The sequence below is a fragment of the Oncorhynchus clarkii genome, chromosome 11 (assembly GCF_045791955.1).
Source record: "Oncorhynchus clarkii lewisi isolate Uvic-CL-2024 chromosome 11, UVic_Ocla_1.0, whole genome shotgun sequence".
In the NCBI taxonomy this organism is placed as follows: Eukaryota; Metazoa; Chordata; class Actinopteri; order Salmoniformes; family Salmonidae; genus Oncorhynchus; species Oncorhynchus clarkii.
In genome coordinates this window covers 28,086,164-28,109,367 of record NC_092157.1, presented here as the reverse complement: position 1 = coordinate 28,109,367, position 23,204 = coordinate 28,086,164, and the positions used below count along the sequence as shown (strand labels likewise).

Sequence of the window (23,204 nt, the reverse complement as noted above, 5' to 3'; positions counted from 1 at the left end):
TGAGAGGATGGAAGTTCAATATGTAGCTAGATGTAGAAGGTTAACTAGCTAACATTTCCCATGAAAGGAAGCTAGACTAGCTAGAAAGCATTTTAGCCAGGTAGCCTAGGACAACAAAAAATAAAAGCATATACTGTATGACAGTCATGTAGAACTTGTCAACATGAAAGAGAGGAGGTTGGTATTGGCATTTCTAGGGTGAATCAACATGATTTTACTACTTGCATGAACGCACGCACACACACTCACACGCACACAAATCAGAACCATAGACAGCCACATCATATTTAGCTTATGTTGATTGGACTAAATTGCAGTTGCTCTCTGTGTTTCTAAATCAATAGTTGTTTAGCAGTGTCAGAAACATTAACTTGCTAGACCATACTGTAGGCCATGTAACTGTTTGTTACATGCAATATGCTTTGTGGACTTCACGGGACAGAGGTTGCTCTCCGGTTTTGTGATGAAACAAAGGTGTGGTTGAATTTATTCTGCCACTGTGCCTTCTTATTGTCTCAGCCTTTGGTATATATCAGGGTCACAATGCATATGAACTAACAGGTTATAGAGAAAACAACGCAATTACACATAGGTAGCATTTTTTTCTGGCTTTGCTTCCCCAGTCATATTGCCCACACACCGCTACTGCAGACAGACACCACACAATGACAATTATAGAAGATGAAAGCTATAATAGGCCTATGGTAGGTTACTCTGTCATCAACCAGCATCACGGGCCAGGGTGGGTGGCAATACTACCAGAAATAGCCTAGTTCTAGAGGATAGCCCAGTTCGGAGATGATTATACTTTAACGAGCTCAGTGAAAGAATGTCAAAAGCTTCAAAACAACTCACACTGACGTGTTATCTTTGGCAACTGACTGATGTGGAAGAGCATCCGCACCTTATGCACCTGCGTGACAGAATGTCGAGAAAATCCTTTTCAGTGAATCCATCCATTCACACAATCTAAGCGTTGCCTGCACCTGCTCACTCACTCCTCCAGACGTCTCTTCACCAATTTAGCCGTGTATGTGTATTGTAGTATAGGTTCAAGTTGGCATTGCTGCTGATCGAGTCTGTTAAGATTGTGTACGTTTTTCTTAGCGCACGCAATTACGCAAGCAGCAACTGCCCCTTTTCTCTTCATGCCTTCGTTAGTTGCGCTTTAGTAATGGGCTGCGGAAGCACCAAGGTGCTGCCTGAAAGCTCGGTTAAAAACGGTTACGTGAGCTTCGTGAAGTCGGTAGTGGGCTACAGTCACAAAAGAAAAGAGTTAGACGATGAGCTACAGAAGTGTAAAGGGACGCAGAAATACTTTTGGAGTGTTGTTCAGAGCAGTGGAGTTACGGGTACACAGGCGCCGTCACGCGTTCTACTGCCGACGGGCCAGGATGGGCAGAGGCACAACAAAGTGGCCAAGTACAAGGCGAAGTTTGACCCCAGAGTCACAGCAAGGTAACTGTATAAAAATCGTTAACGTTTGAAGAACAGTAGTAGCAATATAAATCAGTGCCGATTCATTGTAGGTACTTAGACTAATTAATTTGCTAATGTTGTTGATGATAATGATGGTGATGATGATGACTCCATATTCTATGATATTTAATATTTATCTCCCATAGAAGACCTCACCTCACTAGAGTTGAATACAGTAAAACAGAACACTATTCTACTTCCCACTCACCCTTTTCTCTTCTCCCTCCTGCCCTCTCTGTCCAGGTATGATATCAAGGCCCTGATCGGTAGGGGGAGCTTCAGCCGGGTGGTACGTGTCGAGCACAGAGCCACCCGCCAACCCTTCGCCATCAAGATGATGGAGGTCTGTAAACTTATTTCTTCCAGTAGACCTAGGGAAGAGGTAGGGGGACAGCGAATGTTCATGAGGGGAGAAACAGAAGGAGAAGGAAGTGTGCAACATTAGTAAGGGCAATTACACCAACAAATTAAAAAGGCAGTAATATCAGGATTGTGTGTCGTTTTCTAAAATGAAATTCAACACCTGTTGCAGGTGGAGGCCAGGGAAGGGCGAGAGGTGTGTGACTCGGAGCTGGGGGTGCTACGCAGGGTCAGCCACCTCAATGTGGTACAGCTGGTGGAGGTGTTCCAGTCGCCCCAGAGGGTCTACATGGTTCTGGAACTGGCCACGGGCGGGGAGCTGTTCGACCGTGTCATCGCTAAGGGCCACTTCACTGAGCGTGATGCCACCAGAGCCCTGCAGATGACTTTAGCCGCGGTGGGGTATCTTCATTCTCTGGGCATCACACACAGGGACCTGAAACCTGAGAATCTGTTGTACTACCACCCTGGAGCCGATTCACGCCTGCTGGTGACTGACTTTGGACTGGCCAGCTTTGGGAACAGGGACCCTGGAGGGGGTAAGGATGGAGGTGGGGATGGAGTGGGCAGTGGAAGTGGAGATAGTGGAGTTGGAAGAGGCAGTGGAAGGGGTGGAAGTCTGGGTGGAGTTCCAGGTGGTAAGGTAGCAAATAGGGATGGTAAGGAAAGCTGTGATAGAAGGGATGGAAGAGATGGAAGAGGGGATGGAGGAGGTGGCGGTAGAAGAGACTGGTCCATGACGACCACTTGTGGGACACCAGAGTACATGGCCCCAGAGGTGGTCTTGAGGTTGCCCTACTCCTGCCAGGTGGACATGTGGGCCCTAGGGGTCATAGCCTACATCCTACTCAGTGGCTCCATGCCTTTCGAGGACGACAGCCGGCCCAGACTCTACAGAGCCATCCTCAAGGGAAGGTACAGTTTCCACGGAGAGGTGAGTTGTTGTTGAGTTCCATCATGCGTTTCTTAAAGGGGCAATCTGGGATTCAAACAGCAGAGGGATAGGGCTGGAGCAATGTAACCACTCTCAATTCATAGACTGAGTTATCGGTGCAAGGACTGACCATCCGTGAGATCCAAATCCTAGATTTCTTTCTTTAAATGTTTTTTTTTGCTTTGAATGATCCATCTGTCTTTTTGGTTGTTTGGCTATGTTGTCCCATCGTGCACAGCAGGACAATGATCTGAGTGAAGTCCTTCTACATCCACTGCTTGCCACGCATCACACACTTTCAAACACAGTCTTTCACTCATGCAGAAGACACACACGCACACACTGTCACACACTCTCACACAATTTCTCTCAACAAGGAAACATAACCATACAGTTACACACATCATATCCCCATCATTATTTCACCAGATAATTTCTAATAGTCTGAATCACTGAACTGAATGTCTCACTGAACATCTCAGAACCATCATGTGAAGTTTTTCTCCATTGATCCCCTTCAGCAGATCAGCATGGTAACACACTTGAATGGACACGTATGTTTGATTTAGCTCTTTGAAAACGCTTAGAGGGTAAATAGGGCCTTGTCGTTCATGTCCTCTCTGCTCCTTTCTGCTCCGTGCTGTAACTGAACTGGATATTTTAACAGTTTTGTTAGAGCGCTCTCTCTTTCTCTCTCTCACACACACACACACACACACACACACACACACACACACAAGCTCAGTCTCTGTGGTGGTGTGTTTGTGGGGAGGTTTGGGTCCGTTCTTTCACGCTGATTACACCCCAGCCTGGGATTATTCAGTGGGCTTTAAAGCATGGCCCCATTCTGTTGTATGCAGCGGCTTGACATTTCAGTCTGCTCTATTATTCCAATGTTTACTGCAGCTACACTGACCAGACAGACCACCAAAGGAATAATGGATATGGCTGAAACTCTGGGTGGGATTTACAAAAAATATATATATATTTCACATATTTATGGCTTTATAGAAATATTTCTTATCTAAAACTGAGAAAATATATTTGTGTTTTGGCTGTATAATAACCTTGTCTGCAACGGTTACGAAATGAATAACTAGTCTACTGATTTTGCTGCACTATTTATGTCTAGGGGTCTTAGACCTAGCTACGTGGTCTGTAACCTGATTTGATGTGTGCATAAATGTAAGAAGTAAGCGTGTGCGACTAGGTGTTGAATGTACACAACCTGCAATTTAAATAGATTTGTATTTGAATTTCATGTAATGTGAACACACACAAAATAGTCCAAATTGGTGAAATGAAATGAAAAAAAATGACTTGTTTAAAAAAAAAAAACATTTTAAACGGAAAAGGGGTGCGTGCATATGTATTCACCCCCTTTGCTATGAAGCCCCTAAATAAGATCTGGTGCAACCAATTACCTTCAGAAGTCACATAATTAGTTAGATTGCACACAGGTGGACTTTATTTAAGTGTCACATGATCTGTCACATGATCTGATCTCATTATATATACACCTGTTCTGAAAGGCCCCAGAGTCTGCAATGCCACTAAGCAAGGGGCACCACCAAGCGAGCGGCACCATGAAGACCAAGGAGCTCTCCAAACAGGTCAGGGACAAAGTTGTGGAGAAGTACAGATCAGGGTTGGGTTATAAAAACATATCAGAAACTTTGAACATCCCACGGAGCACCATTAAATCCATTATTAAAAATGGAAAGAATATGGCACCACAACAAACCTGCCAAGAGAGTGCTGCCCACAAACTCATGGACCAGGCAAGGAGGGCAAAGAGACCAAGGATAACCCTGAAGGAGCTGCAAAAATCCACAGTTGAGATTGGAGTATCTGTCCATAGGACCACTTTAAGCCATACACTCCACAGAGCTGGGCTTTACGGAAGAGTGGCCAGAAAAAGCCATTGCTTAAAGAAAAAAATAAGCAAATCTGTTTGGTGTTCGCCAAAAAGCATGTGGGAGACTCCCCAAACATATGGAAGAAGATACTCTGGTCAGATGAGACTAAAATGTAGTTTTTTGGCCATCAAGAAAAATACTATGTCTGGCACAAACCCAACATCTTTCATCACCCCGAGAACACCATCAACACAGTGAAGCATGACGGTGGCAGCATCATGCTGTGGAGATGTTTTTCATCGGCAGGGACTGGAAAACTGGTCAGAATTGAAGGAATGATGGATGAGCTAAATACAGGGAAAATCTTGAGGGAAACCTATTTCAGTCTTCCAGAGATTTGAGACGGGGACGGATGTTCACCTTCCAGCAGGACAATGACCCTAAGCATACTGCTAATGCAACACTTGAGTGGTTTAAGGGGAAACATGTACATGTCTTAGAATGGCCTAGTCAATGCAAAGACCTCAGTCCAATTGAGAATCTGTGGTATGACTTAAAGATTGCTCTACACCAGCGGAACCCATCCAACTTGAAGGAGGTGGAGCAGTTTTGCCTTGAATAATGGGCAAAAATCCCAGTGGCTAGATGTGCCATACTTATAGAGACATGACCCAGAGACTTGCAGCTGTAATTGCTGCTAAAGGTGGATCTACAAAGTATTGACTTTGGGGTGGGGGAATAGTTATGCACGCTCAAGTTCTGTTTTTTTTGTCTTATTTCTTGCTTGTTTCACCAACAAAAATATTTAACATATTCAAAGTGGTAGGCATGTTGTGTAAATCAAATGATACAAACCCCCAAAAATCAATTTTAATTCTAGGTTGTAAGGCAACAAAATAGGAAAAATGCCAAGGGGGTGAATACTTTCGCAAGCCACTGTAGATCCATGAACACACACACACACACAAACAGACGTGCATACTAGTGATGCGCAGGTCAGCAGTTTGTTAAACCACACGCCTGCAATAGCTAATAACCCATCTGTGATAATGTGGAAATTTGAGGCCCCCACCTGACCGTAACTCGCAAATAGGCCGATAGAAAATTTGCTGTTACACAGGTGCACCTTGTGTTGGACACAATAAAAGACCACTCCAAAATGTGCAGTTTTGTCACAAAACACAATGCCGCAGATGTTTCACTTTTACAGGAGCTTGCAATTGGCATGTGGACTTCAGGAATGTCCGCCAGAGCTGTTTCCAGATCATTTTGTGTTAATTTCTCTACCATAAGCCACCTCCAACGTCGTTTTAGAGAATTGGCAGTACGTCCAACCGGCCTCACAAACGCAGACCATGTCATGTGTATGGGCTCGATTGGGCGAGCTGTTTGCTGATGTTAACATTGTGAACAGAGTGCCCCCTGGTGGTGGTGGGGTTATGGTATGGACAGGCATAAGCTACGGACAACAAACACAATTTTATTTTATCTATGGCAATTTGGATGCACAGAGATACCCGTGATGAAATCTTGAGGACCACTGTCATGCCATTCATCCGCCGCCATCACCTCATGTTTCAGCATGATAATGACCCCATGTCGCAAGGATCTGTAAACAATTCCTGAAAGGCTTGCATACTTACCAGACATGTCACCAATTGAGCATGTTTGGTGTGCTCTATATCGACATGTGTTTACCAGTTTCCGCCAATATCCAGCAACTTCATACAGCTTTTGAAGAGAAGTGGGACAATATTCCACAGGCCACAATCAACAGCCTGATCAACTCTATGCAAAAGAGATGTGTCGCGCTGCATGAGGCAAATGGTGGTCACCCCAGTGACTCACTGGTTTTCTGATCCACGCCCCTACTTTTTTTAAGGTATCTGTGACCAACAGATGCATATCTGTATTCCCAGTCATGTGAAATCCATAGATGAATGGGCCTAATGAATTTATTTCAATTGACTGATTTCCTTATATGAACTGTAACTAAGTAGAATCTTTGAAATTGTTGCATATTGCATTTATATTTTTGTTCAATATAGTTGACATCAGTAAAGTTCTCTTTCATCTCTGCTTCTCTCGTGCAACAGACATTTAAGGGCCGGGGAGAAAATGCAATAACTTAAAAAAAATGTGAAAGATTTTTCGTGCAAAATGTTCAAATGATATCAGTTTGGCCGGTTTTAAGGAAATTAAAAGCAGTGAAAAATACCCAACATGTTTCTGATAAGATTTTAGTACTGCTTGGATGCATATTATGGGATCCTGAGTGGCACAGTCAGCTAAGTCGTCACTACAGACCCGGGTTCGATCAAGGGCTCTATCACAACTGGCCGTGAACGGGAGTCCCATAGGGCGGCGCACAATTGGCCCAGCATCGTCCGGGTTAGGGGAGGGTTTGCCCTGGGTAGGCCATCATTGTAAATAAGAATGTGTTCTTAACTAACTTGCCTAGTTAAATATAGGTTAAATAAAAAATAAATACAAATATTTTATATTGTTGAAATACTATCAGCTTTTATGAATCTGATAGAGATAGCGCCTTTACAGACAGTCCCTAACTACGCATTCATTCTCTCAAGATGCTGAAAGAAAAAAATCATATTTCTCCACTCCTGTTCCCGAGTCAAAATGTACATTTGGTGTATCATTTTACTGCAAGATATGCTTAATTCTGCAGGAGTTTGTATTATATTGGTCATGTGAGAGGTTGTAGACCTACACGCAGTGTCCAGATTTCAGTTAGGCTTTTATCAATTTAACCCATCTAAACAGTAGGCTATAGTTCCCTTGACTTGCCATATTTGAAGTCCCCCGTCTTGTAACTCTCGAATGTGTGTAGCGCCTCACAATAATCACACTGCACACTTTTACCACTTCACAAAATCACTCCCAAACATTACTTTTATGGCCCTCCTTTCTCTTTATTTTAAACTCTCCTTTTCTCTCATTGAATTCAACTTCGACATTGTCCTTTTTGCCAGAGTGGATCGCCATTAACTTTTTCTGTCCATGTTCCCAAAAAGCATTTGGCCATTGGCGAATATTTGGCGCATACAGTTAGGCCATAAAGCTTTGGCTCACATACTCCCCTCAAAGCGTTAAAGGAGCCCTACAGTACAGTAAATTGTGAGGAGCCAGCCAGAGATGGAGAGAGATAGGAAGATAGAGAGGGAGACAGTGAAAGAGAGATAAATGGAGACAGAGCGAGAAAGAGAATGGGAGAGAGACAGAGCGAGAGAAAGACGGAGAGAGAGAAGGAGAGCGACGGAGAGGAGAGCAAAAGAGTGGGGGAGGAAATGGAGGAGGAATGATAGCCCAGGTGTCATCCAAACTTCTTCCATTTAAGAATGATGGAGGACACTGTGTTCTTGGGGACCTTCAATGCTGCAGAATTGTTTTGGTACCCTTCCCCAGATATGTGCCTTGACACAGTCCTGTCTCGGAGCTCTACGGAAAATTCCTTTGACCTCATGGCTTGGTTTTTGCTCTGACATGCACTGTCAACTGTGGGACCTTATATAGACAGGTGTGTGCCTTTCGAAATGTCCAATCAATTGAATTTACCACAGGTGGACAGTTGAAGAAACATCTCAAGGATGATCAATGGCAACAGGATGCACCTGAGCTACATTTTGAGCCTCATAGCAAAGGGTCTGAATACTTATATAAATAAGGTGTTTTTTTATTTATTTCTAATGCATTTGCTAGAAATTCTGTTTTCGCTTTGTCGTTATGGGCTATTGTGTGTAGACTGATGAGACATTTTTTTTTATTTAATCCATTTTAGAATAAGGCTGTAATGTAACAAAATGTGGAAAAAGTCAAGGCGTCTGAATAATTTCTTAATGAACTGTATGTGCCGGACCTCATTTTGGGTGCCGGTACCTTTTTCTATTTAGTTGCAGTGACTTGTGAATAATTTTGAGCTAACATTCTATAGGAGCTGTCTGTATCCTTTTGACTGGTGTTTTTTTTTAACCAAACTAAATATGCTTCTCTGCATCTCTGCTAAATCTGGGTAAAGGATTGAAAGGAATGTGAGTGTTGTTCAGTACATTTAGTAATTGCTTGCTTTTCTACCAACCTTGCCAGCAGGCATGCCAGCTAACATAGTTAGACAAGCGAGCTACTCTAGCTTGATTGATAGGCTAAAATGGCTTCTTGGTGGCTAGTTATGAGGTTAGGAGATTGGGAACCTATCTGGGCTGAAGACAACTTTATAAAAGTGCTAGGTGGCTAGTAGTATTACAGAGAAACAACAACAACAAAAATGTAACAAAAATGTTTTAACGGGACAAATCTGAGGGGCACGTGCCCCCTATGGGCATGACGCCACGCATGCACACACACACACACACCACTTCTCCTTCCCCCACTGCAGTACAGCATCACAGGTGTCACAACCCTGGCTTCAGGCTGTGTGGTAGAAACCCTGAACTGTAGAGGTGAAGGAGGAGGGATGGGGGATGGGGGATAGAGGGTGGGGAGGAAGTTGCCTCTGGGCTATTTGAGCCTTATCGCTCAACCTGTTCACTGCAAGCATGAGTTCATTGTGAACTTGCCTTAGCATGGTGATTTTTCTGCATTTGAACAACAAATTACAAAAGCCACACAATATTGACCTAAGCATCTGCATGGTAGATTTAGCAGCAAGAGCTATGCATGATTCTAATAGTTAGCCCAGTCTGCCACCTAGTGAGGGGACTGTGAATGAACTCAGCAGTCCATATGGAAAAACAATCTCCTCTTCATATTCCACTTGAGTCATGACATTTACATTTGTTTACCACCTGGATTTGATATTTAGACTTTGAATGGTCATTTATGTTTGGTATTACAATATACATGCAGGCCAGTTATTTGTTTGATTTAAAACACCTGGCTACATTCTTCCATTGGCCTTAATAGCTGTGCTATTATAGTGGTATATACTGTATGTACTAATGTTATATAAGGTTGTCTTTGTTGCTATGGAAAATCCCTGCTTGGGTTCCACTTCCCATAACAGCAGCTAATAAATCTTTAGCAGTGACTGTCTGAGAGGCTTGCGTGCAGTTTTACATTATTCAGAGTGCATTATCCACACAATCACATTAGAGCTGTTATCCTAGCCTCTAGCGTTTTCTTTATTTGTTGTAATTATATGTTTGTCAGGTGAGGATGGATCCTGGCGCTAAAAGAGCCGGAGCGAAGCGACTCACTGACGCCTCACATCTTCCTGTCTCTCTAACAGCTAACGGCATGTTGCTCAATAAACCAGGCCCTGTAGTGTTTTCTCTTCTAAGGTTACATCCCCAAATGGCACTCTATTCCCTACATAGTGCACTACTTCTGACCATGGCCCTATTAGTAGTGAGCGATGTAGGCAGGGAATAGGGTGCCATTTGGGACGTAGTGTTATTCTCCTTCTTCCTCTGCCCAATACCTTTCCCTTTCTCTCCTAATCTGACTTTCTCCTCAGCAATGATATATGGTTCAGGCTCTTGTCCCTTTCCACCAAACCTAATAAAGCCACAGTTTTTTTATGGGAAAATTTTACAAAATAAAACAAGAAAATATACTTGTATTTCAGGTCGTTGGTGCACTACCACAGACAGAGTTGCCACAACTCTTCCCTCTTCTTCAGTGTATTGATATAGAAGAATACTTGGGGAAAGTATGAAGATCCTTCATATTATTGTAGTGGAGGCTGCTGGGGGGAGGACGGTTCATAAGGACAGCCGTGATTGGGAGTCCCATAGGGCGGTGCACAATTGGCCCAGCGTCGTCAGGTTAGGGTTTGGCCGGGGCAGGCCGTCATTGTAAATAACAATTTGTTCTTAATTGACTTTTTATTTTTATTTTTTTATTTTACCTTTATTTTACTAGGCAAGTCAGTTAAGAACAAATTCTTATTTTCAATGACGGCCTAGGAACATTGGGTTAACTGCCTGTTCAGGGGCAGAACGACAGATTTTGTACCTTGTCAGCTCGTCATGCTCTAACCACTAGGCTACTAGGCTACCCTGCCGCCCCTTGCCTAGTTAAATAAAGGTTCAATAAAAAAATGGATTGGTATCAAATAGTTGTGAAAAACTGTCGTACTTGAGTAAAAGTAAAGATATCTTAATAGAAAATGACTCAAAAGTGAAAGTCACCCAGGAAAATCCTACTCTTATTAAAAGTCTTAAAGTATTTGTTTTTTATGCTTAAGTATCAAAAGTAAATGTTATTGCTAAAATATACTTAAAACTATAAATAATTTCAAATTCCTTATATTAAGCAAACAACACTCAGGCATCATTGACAAACAAAGCATGTGTTTAGTGTGTCCGCCAGATTAGAGGCAGTCGGGATGACCAGGGATGTTCTCTTGATAAGTGTGTGAATTAGAACATTTTCCTGTCCTGCTAAGCAGTCAAAATGTACTTTTGGGTGTCAGGGAAAATGTATGGAGGAAAAAGTACATAATATTCTTTAGGAATGTATTGAAGTAAAAGTAAAAGTTGTCAAAAATATAAAAAGTAAAGTACAGATACCCCCAAAAACTACTTAAGCAGTACTTTCAAGTATTTCTACTTAAGTACTTCACACCACTGGTATCAAACACATTTTGTTTGGTTTTCATGTGTTTGATACCATTCCATTATATCCAGACAGCTGATGTTCTGAAAGAGCTGCAAAATCTGGATCCCTACAAATCAGCTTAGGTAGACAATCTGGACCCTCTCTACCTAAAATTATCCGCCGCCATTGTTGCAACCCCTATTACTAGACAACCTCTCTTTCGTATCGTCTGAGATTCCTAAAGATTGGAAAGCAGTCGCGGTCATCCCGCTCTTCAAAGGAGGGGACACTCTAGACCCAAACTGTTACAGACCTATATTCATCCTGCCCTGCCTTTCTAAAGTCTTCGGAAAGCCAAGTGAACAAACAGATCACCGACCATTTCGAATCCCACCCATTCTCTGCTATGCAATTTCGTTTCCGAGCTGGTCACGGGTGCACCTCAGCCACACTCAAGGTCCTAAACGATATCATAACCGCCATCGATAAAAGACAGTACTGTGCAGCCGTCTTCATCGACCTGGCCAGGGCTTTTGACTGTGTCAATCACCATATTATTATCGGCAGACTCAAATGCCTTGGTTTCTCTAATGACTGCATCGCCTGGTTCACTAACTACTTCTCAGATAGAGTTCAGTGTTTCAAATCAGAGGGCCTGTTGTCCGGACCTCTGGCAGTCTCTATGGGGGTGGCACAGGGTTAAATTCTCGGGCAGACTCTTTTCTCTGTATATATCAATGATGTCACTCTTGCTGCGGGTGATTATTTGATCCACCTCTACGCCGACGACACCATTCTGTATACTTCTGGCCCTTCTTTGGACACTGTGTTAACAAACCTCCAAACAAGCTTCAATGCCATACAACTCTCCTTCCGTGGCCTCCAACTGCTCTTAAATGCTAGTAAAACGAAATTCATGCTCTTCAACCGATTGCTGCCCGCCCCCGCCAGCCCAACTAGCATCACTACTCTGGACTTCTGACTTAGAATATGTGGACAACTATAAATACCTAGGTGTCTGGCTAGACTGTAAACTCACCTTCCAGACTCACATTAAGCATCTCCAATCCAAAGTTAAATCTAGAATCGGCTTCCTATTTCGCAACAAAGCCTCCTTTACTCATGCCGCCAAACCTACCCTTGTAAAACTGACAAACCTACCGATCCTTGACTTCGGCGATGTCATTTACAAATTTTCCTTCAACACTCTACTCAGCAAATTAGATGCAATCTATCACAGTGCCACTCGTTTTGTCACCAAAGCCCCATATACTACCCACCACTGCGACCTGTATGCTCTCGTTGGCTGGTCCTCGCTACGTATTCGTACCAACTGGCTCCAGGTCATCTATAAGTCTTTGCTAGGTATCGCTCCGCCTTATCTCAGCTCACTGGTCACCATAGCAATACCCACCCGTAGCACGCGCTCCAGCAGGTATATTTCACTGGTCATCCCCAAAGCCAACGCCTACTTTGGCCGCCTTTCCTTTCAGTTCTCTGCAGCCAATGACTGGAACAAATTGCAAATATCACTGAAGCTGGAGACTTATATCTCCCTCACTAACTTTAAGTGTCAGCTGTCAGAGCAGCTTATCGATCGCTGCAGCTGTACACAGCCCATATGTAAATAGCCCATCCAACCAACTACCTACCTCATCCCCATATTTGTTTTTGTTTTTCTGCTCTTTTGCACACCAGTATTCCTACTTGCACATCCTCATCTGCACAAATCACTCCAGTGTAAATTGCTCAATTGTAATTACTTCGCTACTATGGCCTATTTATTGCCTTACCCCCTTACTTCATTTGCACACACTGTATACAGATTTGTCTATTGTGTTATTGACTGTACGTTTGTTTATCCCATGTGTAACTCTATGTCATTGTTTTTGTCGCACTGCTTTGCTTTATCTTGGCCAGGTCGCAGTTGTAAATGAGAACCTGTTCTCAACTGGCCTACCCGGTTAAATAAAGGTGAATTAAAAAATAAAAATAAGAACACAATTATCTGTAAGGTCCCTCAGTAGAGCAGTGAATTTATAACACACATTAAACAACAACGACCAGGGAGGTTTTTCCAATGTCTTGCAAAGAAGATAGATGGTTAAAAAAAGAAGCAGATATTGAATAATAATGGCAAAATTATTAAATTGGATGGTGTATCAATGCACCCAGTCACTACAAAGATGCAGGCGTCAGTTGCCGGAGAGGAAGGAAACCACTCAGTAATTTCACCATGAGGCTAATGGTGACTTTAAAACAGTAACAGAGTTTAATGGCTGTGATGGATCAACAACATTGTAGTTATTCCACAATACTAACCTAATTGACAGAGTGAAAAGAAGGAAGTTTGTACAGAATATAAAATATTCCAAAACATCCATCCTTTTTGCAACAAGGCACGAAAGTAATACTGCAAAAAATGTGGCAAGGCAATTAACTCTTTGTCCTGAATACAAAGTGTTATGTTTGGGAAAAAAACAATACAACATTACTGAGTACCACTCTCCATATTTTCAAGCATCATGGTGGCTGCATCATGTTATCAAATCAAACCAAACTTTATTTATATGCGCCGAATACAACAAGTGTAGACTTTACTGTGAAATGCTTACTTACAAGCCCTTAACCAACAGTGCAGTTCAAGAAGAATAACATATTTACCAAGTAGACTAAGATAAAAAGTAATATTAAAAAGTAACACAATAAGACTAACAATAACGAGGCTATATACAGGGGGCACCGGTACCGAGTCAGTGTACGAGGGTACAGGCTAGTTGAGGTAATCTGTACATGTAGGTGGGGTCGAAGTGACTATGCATAGGTAACAAACAACCAGCGAGTAGCAGCAGTGTACAAAAGGGAGGGGGGTCAATGTAAATTGCCCGGTGGCGAATTGTTCAGCAGTCTTATGGCTTGGGGGTAGCAGCTGTTGAGGAGCCTTTTGGTCCTAGACTTGGCACTCCGGTACAAGTACAGTGCCTTGCAAAAGTATTCATCGCCGTGGTGTTTTTCCTATTTTGCTGCATAACAACCTGTAATTTAAATTGATTTTTATTTGGATTTCATGTAATGGACATACACAAAATAGTCCAAATTGGTGAAATTAAAAGAAAAAAAATAACATGTTTCAAAAAATTATAAACAATAAAAAAAAACGGAAAAGTGGTCCTTGCATATGTATTCACCCCCTAAACAAGATCTGGTGCAACCAATTACCTTCAGAAGTCACAAAATTAGTTTTAAAAAGTCTAAATGGGTGCAATCTAAGTGTCACATGGTCTGTCACATGATCTCAGTACATATACACCTGTTCTGAAAGGCCCCAAATTCTGCAACGCCACTAAGCAAGGCGCACCAACAAGCAAGCGGCACCATGAAGACCAAGGAGCTCTCCAAACAGGTTAGGGACAAAGTTGTGGAAAAGTACAGATCAGGGTTGGGTTATAAAAAAATACCTGAAACTTTGAACATCCCATGGAGCACCATTAAATCCATTATTTAAAAATGGAAAGAATATGGCACCAGAACAAACCTGCCAAGACAGGGCCGCCCACCAAAACTCACGGACCAGGCAAGGAGGGCATTAATCAGAGAGGCAACAAAGGGACCAAAGATAACCCTGAAGGAGCTGCAAAGCTCCACAGTGGAGATTGGAGTATCTGTCCACTTTAAGCCGTACACTCCACAGAGCTGGGCTTTATGGAAGAGTGGCCAGAAAAAAAGCCATGCTTAAAGAAAAAAATAAACAAACACATTTGGTGTTCGCCGAAAGGCATGGGTAAGACTCCCCAAACATATGGAAGAAGGTCATCTGGTCAGATGAGACTAAAATTAAGCTTTTTGGCACAAGTCCAACACCTGTCATCACCCCGAGAACACCATCCCCACAGTGAAGCATTGTGGTGGCAGCATCATGCAGTGGGAATGTTTTTCATTGGCAGGGACTGGGAAACTGGTCAGAATTGAAGGAATGATGGATGGCACTAAATACAGGGAAATTCTTCAAGGAAACCTGTTTAGACTGGGACGGATGTTCACCATCCAGCAGGACAATGACCCTAAGCATACTGCTAAAGCAACACTTGAGGGGTTTAAGGGGAAACATGTACATGTCTTAGAATGGCCTAGTCAAAGCCCAGACCTCAGTCCATTTGAGAATATGTGGTATGACTTAAAGATTGCTGTACAGCAACGGAACCCATCCAACTTGGAAGGAGCTGGAGCAGTTTTGCCTTGAATAATGGGCAAACATCCCAGTGGCTAGATGTGTCAAGCTTATAGAGACATGCAAGAGACTTGCAGCTGTAATTGCTGCAAAAGGTGGCTCGACAATGTATTGACTTTGGGGGGGTGAATAGTTATGCACGCTCAAGTTCTGTTTTTTTGGCTTGTTTATTTTTTGTTTCACCAACAAATTATTTAGCACCTTCAAAGTGGTAGGCATGTTGTGTAAATAAAATGATACAACCCCCCAAAAAACTATTTTAATTCCAGGTTGTAAGGCAACAAAATATGAAAAATGCGAAGGTGGATGAATACTTACGCAAGCCACTGTATGCTTGTAGTCGCTAAGGACTGGGGAGTTTTTCAGTATAAAAAAACAAACAGAATGGAGTTAAGCACAGGCAAAATCTTAGAGGAAAACCTGGTTCAGTCTGATTTCCACCAGACACTGCAAGATTATTTCGCATTTCACACAAGGCCAAATCTACACTGGATTTGCTTACCAAGAAGACAGTGAATGAGTTAAAGTTTTGCCTTAAATCTACCTGAAAATGGTTGTCTAGCAATTATCAACAACGAATATGACAGAGCTTGAAGTATTTTGAAAATAATAAATTGCTAAATGTTGCACTATCCAGTTGTGGAAAGCTCTTAGAGACATAACCAGAAACACTCACAGCTGTTATCGTTGCCAAAGGTGCTTCTACAAAGTATTGACTCGGGGGTGTGAATACTTATGTAAATTAGATATTTCTGTGTTTCATTTTCAATAAATGTGCAACAATGTATAAAAACCTGTTTTCATTTTGTCATTATGGGGTATTATGTGTAGATGAGTAAGAGAGAAATCAATTTAATCAATTTTAAATTCAGGCTGTAACACAGCAAAATGTGTAATAAGTTAAGGGGTATGAATGCTTTCTGAAGGCACTGTAAGCAATCATCAGTCAGAAAATTATGATTCTGAAGGACAGACAAACACCGGCATGTGGTGTGGGAGCTCAATCAAAAACTGCTTCTCTCAGGTGTGAAATAACACAATGAAGGGAGTCTGTGAGGAGCATGTTTATGGTGCTTTGTGTGCAGTACTTTCTGCTCAGTTACAGACAGACAGTTGACTTCTCCCTCTTTCTCTTCATCTCTCTCAGCTCTCTCTAGTGTAGTACACTGTGTCTATGAGTGAGACCTGCTTCTCTTTAAATTCATCTCCCTGGCAACAGTTTTGCAATTGTCAATTTCATGGTTGATTAATTGTCATTACTGGGTGAGAGACACAAAAGGAGAAATGCATTTCTGGACTAAAATAGAGAGGAGCGAGACCTTCCCCGAAGAGCGAGGTTTATCTGCTTTTGCGAGGTTGAATTAAGAATAAGAGAGAAACATTAATTCATCCACTGTTTTCCTTGGGTTGTTGTTGTGGCCCTTATTGTACAGAATAACATTTTAAAGTGAGATGTTTGATATATTTTAATTGAAGGTATCATGCTCTACTTAGCAGTAAAGTGAGAAAAGCGTATCATGCATTGCATTGTGCATTGACAGTAATAATACAAGTAAATGGCACTTAGCCTGAGGTAACAAATGATTACACTATTTCAAATAATCAAAGCCTCAAAAGTATTTATAGAGAGAGCTTAGTGTGAAGGAAATTAGTCATTATTTTGGGGTTTATGACATTATTTTCCTTGTTGAATGACATTGATGAGTTTGAGTCTTGGTTGTTTAGGCAACAGGTAGATTTGGTAGATTTTGTTCTTGAGCTATTATGGTATTAAAGTATTATAATCAATATACAGTACCAGTCAACCGTTTCGACACACCTACTCATTCAAGGGTTGTTCTTTATTTTGACTATTTTCTACATTGTAGAGTAATAGTGAAGACATCAAAACTATGAAATAACACATATGGAATCATGTAGTAACCAAAAAAGTGTTGAACAAATCAAAATATATTTTATATTTGAGATTCTTCAAAGTAGCCACCCTTTGCCTTGATGACATCTTTGCACACTCTTGACATTATATCAACCAACTTCACCTGGAATGCTTTTCCAACAGTCTTGAGGAAGTTCACACAAATGCTGAGCACTTGTTGGCTGCTTTTCCTTCACTCTGCGGTCCAACTCATCCCAAACTATCTCAATTCGGTTGAGGTTGGGTGATTGTGGAGGCCAGGTCATCTGATGCAGCACTCCATCACTCTCCTTCTTGGTCAAATAGCTCTTACACAGCCTGGAGGTGTGTCGGATTATTGTCCTGTTGAAAAACAAATTATTGTCCCACTAAGCGCAAACCAGATGGGATGGCGTATCGCTGCAAAATGCTGTGGTAGCCATGCTGGTTAATTACGGATAGCCCCCTTTTTTTCAATTTTCGCCAAAAATGACATACTCAAATCTAACTGCCTGTAGCTCAGGCCCTGAAGCAAGTATATGCATATTCTTGGTACCATTTGAAAGGAAACACTTTGAAGTTTGTGGAAATGTAGGAGAATATATCACAATAGATCTGGTAGAAGAAAATACTAAGAAAAAAAAAATGTTAAAAAAAATGTTTTACCACCATCTTTGAAATGCAACAGAAAGGTCCCACATCTAGCCATCACTCTGGTTGTAATTCTGATGGTAGCCGTGTGTGTGCCAACGGATAACTTTAAGTATTAGCAAACTACATGACATTTAGTGTGAAGTCACCCAGGTACATTTGGGCAAATCGTGAAGAAGACATGTTTTATTTATTTAACCAGGGAAGTCAGTTAAGAACAAATTCTTATTTACAATGACGGCCTAGGAACAGTGTGTTACCTGCCTTGTTCAGGGGCAGAACGACAAATGTTTTACCTTGTCAGCTCAGGGATTTGATCTAGCATCCTTTCGGTTACTTGTCCAACGCTCTAACCACTAGACTACCTGCCGCCCTATTTCATTTTTCTGCAAGAATATCGTCAAATCAGAATACATGAACTTTTATTTAGCTTTTCCAGTATTAGTAGCCATATTATAAGTTCAACATTTGCAAAACACCCAGTTTTCATAACTTCACAACTCTCCATATTCTAATCATTTTGACCAAAAGGAAAAGTCTTGCAGTCGCACATCTACATTTTGCAACAAATACGGGGTTTCCGAATACTCCCGTAAAGCCCAGTTCATTGGCTATCTAGCTAGCTTTGTTTGACCCCGATTGGTGCTTATTTGACAAAGTTACAGTCAATCAAGTGAATACTTCCCACGTCATTGGCGTGCCATGAAGGTCTCGCTCTCTGACCAAATTTGGTGTCCTATAGGATGTACTACACCCCTAATGATATAGTGAAGTCTGGTTACTTTCTAGGATCTCTGGGGAATAAATACGAACGTGATTTGACTGGTTGAAACAACATTTAGGGTTAGATTTTCACAGATTCCTTTCTTTGCAAATTGAACGAGTGGAAATACAAAATCGATCATGCATGCTTATATGGACTTTTTTCTGATATGATAAAGGATTTTATCTAACAAAACTACACTTAATGTTATCTCTGGGACCATTTTGATGATAAATCAGAGCAAGATTTCAGAATGTAAGTACAGATTTCACCTTCAGAGGTGAATTTACCAACCCTATCATGGTGGAAAAGGTGTTTTAAATTGGACAGTGCAGTTATATTAACAAGAATTTAAGCTTTCAGCCGATATAAGACACTTATATGTACCGGACATTTGTTGTTTCTCTAAAATCTGCGATCGTGACACAAGGCGCTGCATGAAGAAGTTTAAGTGTCCCTTGAGTTCTAAAATAATCACATACAGTGTCACAAGCAAAGCACCCCTACACCATCACAGCTCCTCCTCCATGCTTCACGGTGGGAATCACACATGCAGAGATCATCTGTTCACCTACTCCGCGTCTCACAAAGACACAACGGTTGGAACCAAACATCTCAAATAGGGACTCATCAGACGAAGGGACAGATTTCCACCGGTCTAATGTCCATTGCTCGTTTTCTTGGCCCAAGTAAGTCTCTTCTTCTTATTGGTGTCCTTTTAGTAGTGGCTCCTTTGCAGCAATTCGACCATGAAGGACTGATTCACGCAGTCTCCTCTGAACAGTTGATGTTGAGATGTGTATGTTACTTGAACTCTGTGAAACATTTATTTGTGCTGCAATTTCTGAGGCTGGTAACTCTAATGAACTTATCCTCTGCAGTAGAGGTAACTCTGGGTCTTCCTTTCCTGTGGCTTTTGCGATTGATGTTTTTTGCGATTGACTTAAAGAAATGCTCAAAGTTCTTGAAATGTTCCGTATTGACTGACCTTCATGTCTTAAAGTAATGATGGAATGTCGTTTCTCTTTGCTGATTTGAACTGTTCTTGCCATAATATATACTTGGTATTTTACCAAATAGGGGTATCTTCTGTATACCACCCCTACCATGTCACAACACAACTGATTGGCTCAAACGCATTAAGGAAAGAAATTCCACAAATTAACTTTTAACAAAAGTGAAATGCATTCCAGGTGACTACCTCATGAAGCTGGTTGAGAGAATGCCAAGAGTGTGCAAAGCTGTCATCAAGGCAAAGGGTGGCTACTTTGAGGAATCTCACATGTAAAATATATTTTGATTTGTTTAGCACTTTTTTGCTTACTACATGATTCCATATGTGTTATTTCGTTGTTTTGATGTCTTCGCTATTATTCTATAATGTAGAAAATAGTAAAAATAAAGAAGAACCCTTGAATGAGTAGGTGTGTCCAAACTTTTGACTGGTACTATATGTATTATTAATATTGATTTCACCTGTCACTGTTGTCAACGCCAATGCTAATTATGCTATACTTTCTAATTGTCACGCCCTGACCTTAGAGATCCTTTTATGTCTCTATTTTGGTTTGGTCAGGGCGTGAGTTGGGGTGGGCATTCTATGTTGTGGGTTCTATGTTTTCTCGTTCTGTGTGTTTGGCCGGGTGTGGTTCTCAATCATTGTCTCTAATTGAGAACCATACTTAGGTAACCTTTTCCCACCTGTGTGGTGTGGGTAGTTATTTTCTGTTTTGTGTGTCTGCACCAGACAGAACGGTTTATTTCGTGCTCTTCGTTGTTTTTTTGTTAATCAGTGTTCAGTTCAAATAATAAAGATGAACACGTACCACGCTGCACCTTGGTCCTCTACTCCTTCCAACAGCCGTTACACTAATACCAAAACAATTGCATTATTGCCAGCTGCACCTGTGAATGTGGAGAGGTGACACAAAGGTCACTAAGTCACAGTGCACTTCAGGCTTTTTTAGCACAATTTGGGTTACTGTTAAGAACAACTTGATTATGAGGATCATTGTCTCTATGACATAATGCCAAAAGGATTCTGATTTATTAAACGGATTATATATTCTTTATTGAAAAGACACTGCACGTTGATGACGATCTACTCATGAGTGTCATTTTAATCATTACAAAGGGGGATAATTTGATATTTGAATTAACAATGAACTGAAAGACCCCATAGATGTGGTGTGAAGCAGGGTTGTTTTGTGAAGCTAGTGTAAATAAAATAATTATCCTAGGACCCATTCCCACATAGACCTAAATCCAGTTTTGTCATATTCAGGTTTCAAAGTAATTCAGCCAAGACCGGTCCATTTACCCAGTGACGTTTAGCTGTGCTTTTGTATTTCTCATCCTGACTGTTGGACAGCAGAGGTCAGGGAACACACTCGTAGAGACCTATTTAATCTAATCATGTTCTGTGTGTCCAATATGTAGTACACTATAAAGGGAATAAGGTGCAGTATGGGATGTATACCTGGAAGTTGGTGTCAATTTTGATTGAACGGGACTTTGAATACGTCCTGTCGTCGTCCAATCAAGTATTTAGAAACTAGATTCACTGAATCAAGGGGCTGTTACACTTGAAGGGTATCTAGGGAATAGTGAGAATGGACTCTGCTATTTTAGAAATGCAGTATAATCTGCAGTATAGACCATCTGGTATTTTATTAGGATCCCCATTAGCTGTTGCGAAAGCAGCAGCTACTCTTCCTGGGGTCCACACAAAACATAAAACATGACATAATACAGAACAGTAAAAGACATGAACAGCTCAAGGACAGAACTACATCAATGTATGTGAGCAGTGGAGTCTAAAGTAAATTAGTTGAGGTAAGTCCTACTAGGACAGATAGCTGTTATTATGAAAGTTGACCTTTAATTTCTAGTCTTTATAACAGGTCTAAGTCTGTATTGTAAGTCGTATTACTGTATACATAGTGTGAATGATTGTTTCTCTCCTCTCCCCTTCCCATCATAGCCCTGGCCCTCTGTTTCCAACCTGGCTAAGGACTTCATTGAGCGCCTCCTAGGGGTGGACCCTTCATCTCGCCTCACCGCCATCCAGGCCCTCCACCACCCCTGGGTGGTCACCATGTCAGCAAGCTCCTCATCCATGACCAACCTGCATCGCTCCATCTCCCAGAACCTCCGGCGGCGGGCATCTCGGGCATCCGTACCCTCCTCCTCGTCATCCTCCCGATGCCCCAGCAGCACAGGGTCCGGGGCCAGCCACAGTCGATCTAAACACCAGTGGGAGAAAGATCGGCTGGAGAAGAAACAAACCCAGAGACCCACCACCCAGAACCAGAGACGACAGCCAGGGAACCAGACTACGACCCAGTCTCTAAGACCCACCTCCCAGCCCAACAAGCCCCCTGAGCAGGTTCAGCCAGCGGGCTCCACCACCACCACCCAGCCAGGGTCGCCCTGACAAAAACCCAGTCACAGTCAGGCTAACATCAGCAGCACAACAGCTGTTCAGGCTAAGTCTGCTGTCTTACTGCTGCAGACATCGGTGTGTCTCCCAAATGGCACCCTATCCCCTATTTAGTGCATTACTTTTGACCAGTGGTGTCTGTGGATCAGGCTGAAAGCTTTAGCCTGTTCTGTTGCTGCCACTCTGTCTTAGTTACAGACCCATGCTCAGCTATACACTCTGATCCCGCTCAGGCTACCTCAACACTTGGTTGCTCACAAACACGCCACACAGACTGAGGCTTTTCCTAAGACAGTACCATCTCCAACCCCAGCAGAGATGATCAGACTTTGCCTTAAAGAATAGGCAAAACATCAGATAATTTTTAAGGTGTCGTATAACTGAAACTCTAGTACAGGCCCTATTTTCTTTCAGGAAAGTAAAGGGTTAAGTAAATAGGTATGAGTGAAACTCTGCGAGATGAGGCTTGACAGGCAGGGGTACGCTACCTCTTGAAACACCCAGCTCTGTAATAGTGTAATAAACTATCATCAATATTTAAATTGAGTACCTGAAAACTTTATTTCAAATCCAAAACGTTCTAGGAAAAGGCTATGCGGAGAGGAAAACAAAAATAAAATCAAAGTTTGAAAGTGCATCAAAATGCAAATAGGATGGGAAGAATAATTGCTCCATTTCATCTGGCATTATCACAAATTATATTCATGATTTTTTTGTGTTTTGTATTAATCTTGGTGATTCATGTTCTCAGTTGAAGATGACTTGGGGTATGTGCTTAATGGCACTCTATTCCCTATATTGTGCACTACTTTTGACCAGAGCCCTATGGTTCCAGTGCACTATAAAGGGAATAGGGTGCCATGAGGGATTCAGACTTGCTGTCTGACTTACTTGGCTAGTTTCCACTTTGGAGAGGAGAGGAGACAGTAAAACTTATAGAGGACAATGGGTCCTTATCACTGATGCTGGTTCAATGATGGAGTCAGATGTAACATATAGCCTATTTGTGTGGAAAGGCCTCACTACACCACCTCTTTAC

General features: G+C 41.9%; 1 protein-coding gene across 1 annotated transcript; it reads left to right on the top strand.

Annotated features, from left to right (window-relative positions):
• The first annotated feature begins 1,174 nt into the window (after positions 1-1,174).
• LOC139420695 (serine/threonine-protein kinase H1-like) lies at positions 1,175-22,499 on the top strand. The gene is made up of 5 exons (XM_071170917.1): positions 1,175-1,458; positions 1,723-1,822; positions 2,012-2,347; positions 2,504-2,773; positions 21,707-22,499. Exons 1-5 carry the CDS (start codon positions 1,175-1,177, stop codon positions 22,157-22,159), a joined length of 1,443 nt encoding a protein of 480 aa, XP_071027018.1. The 3' UTR covers positions 22,160-22,499.
• Positions 22,500-23,204: the final 705 nt, after the last annotated feature.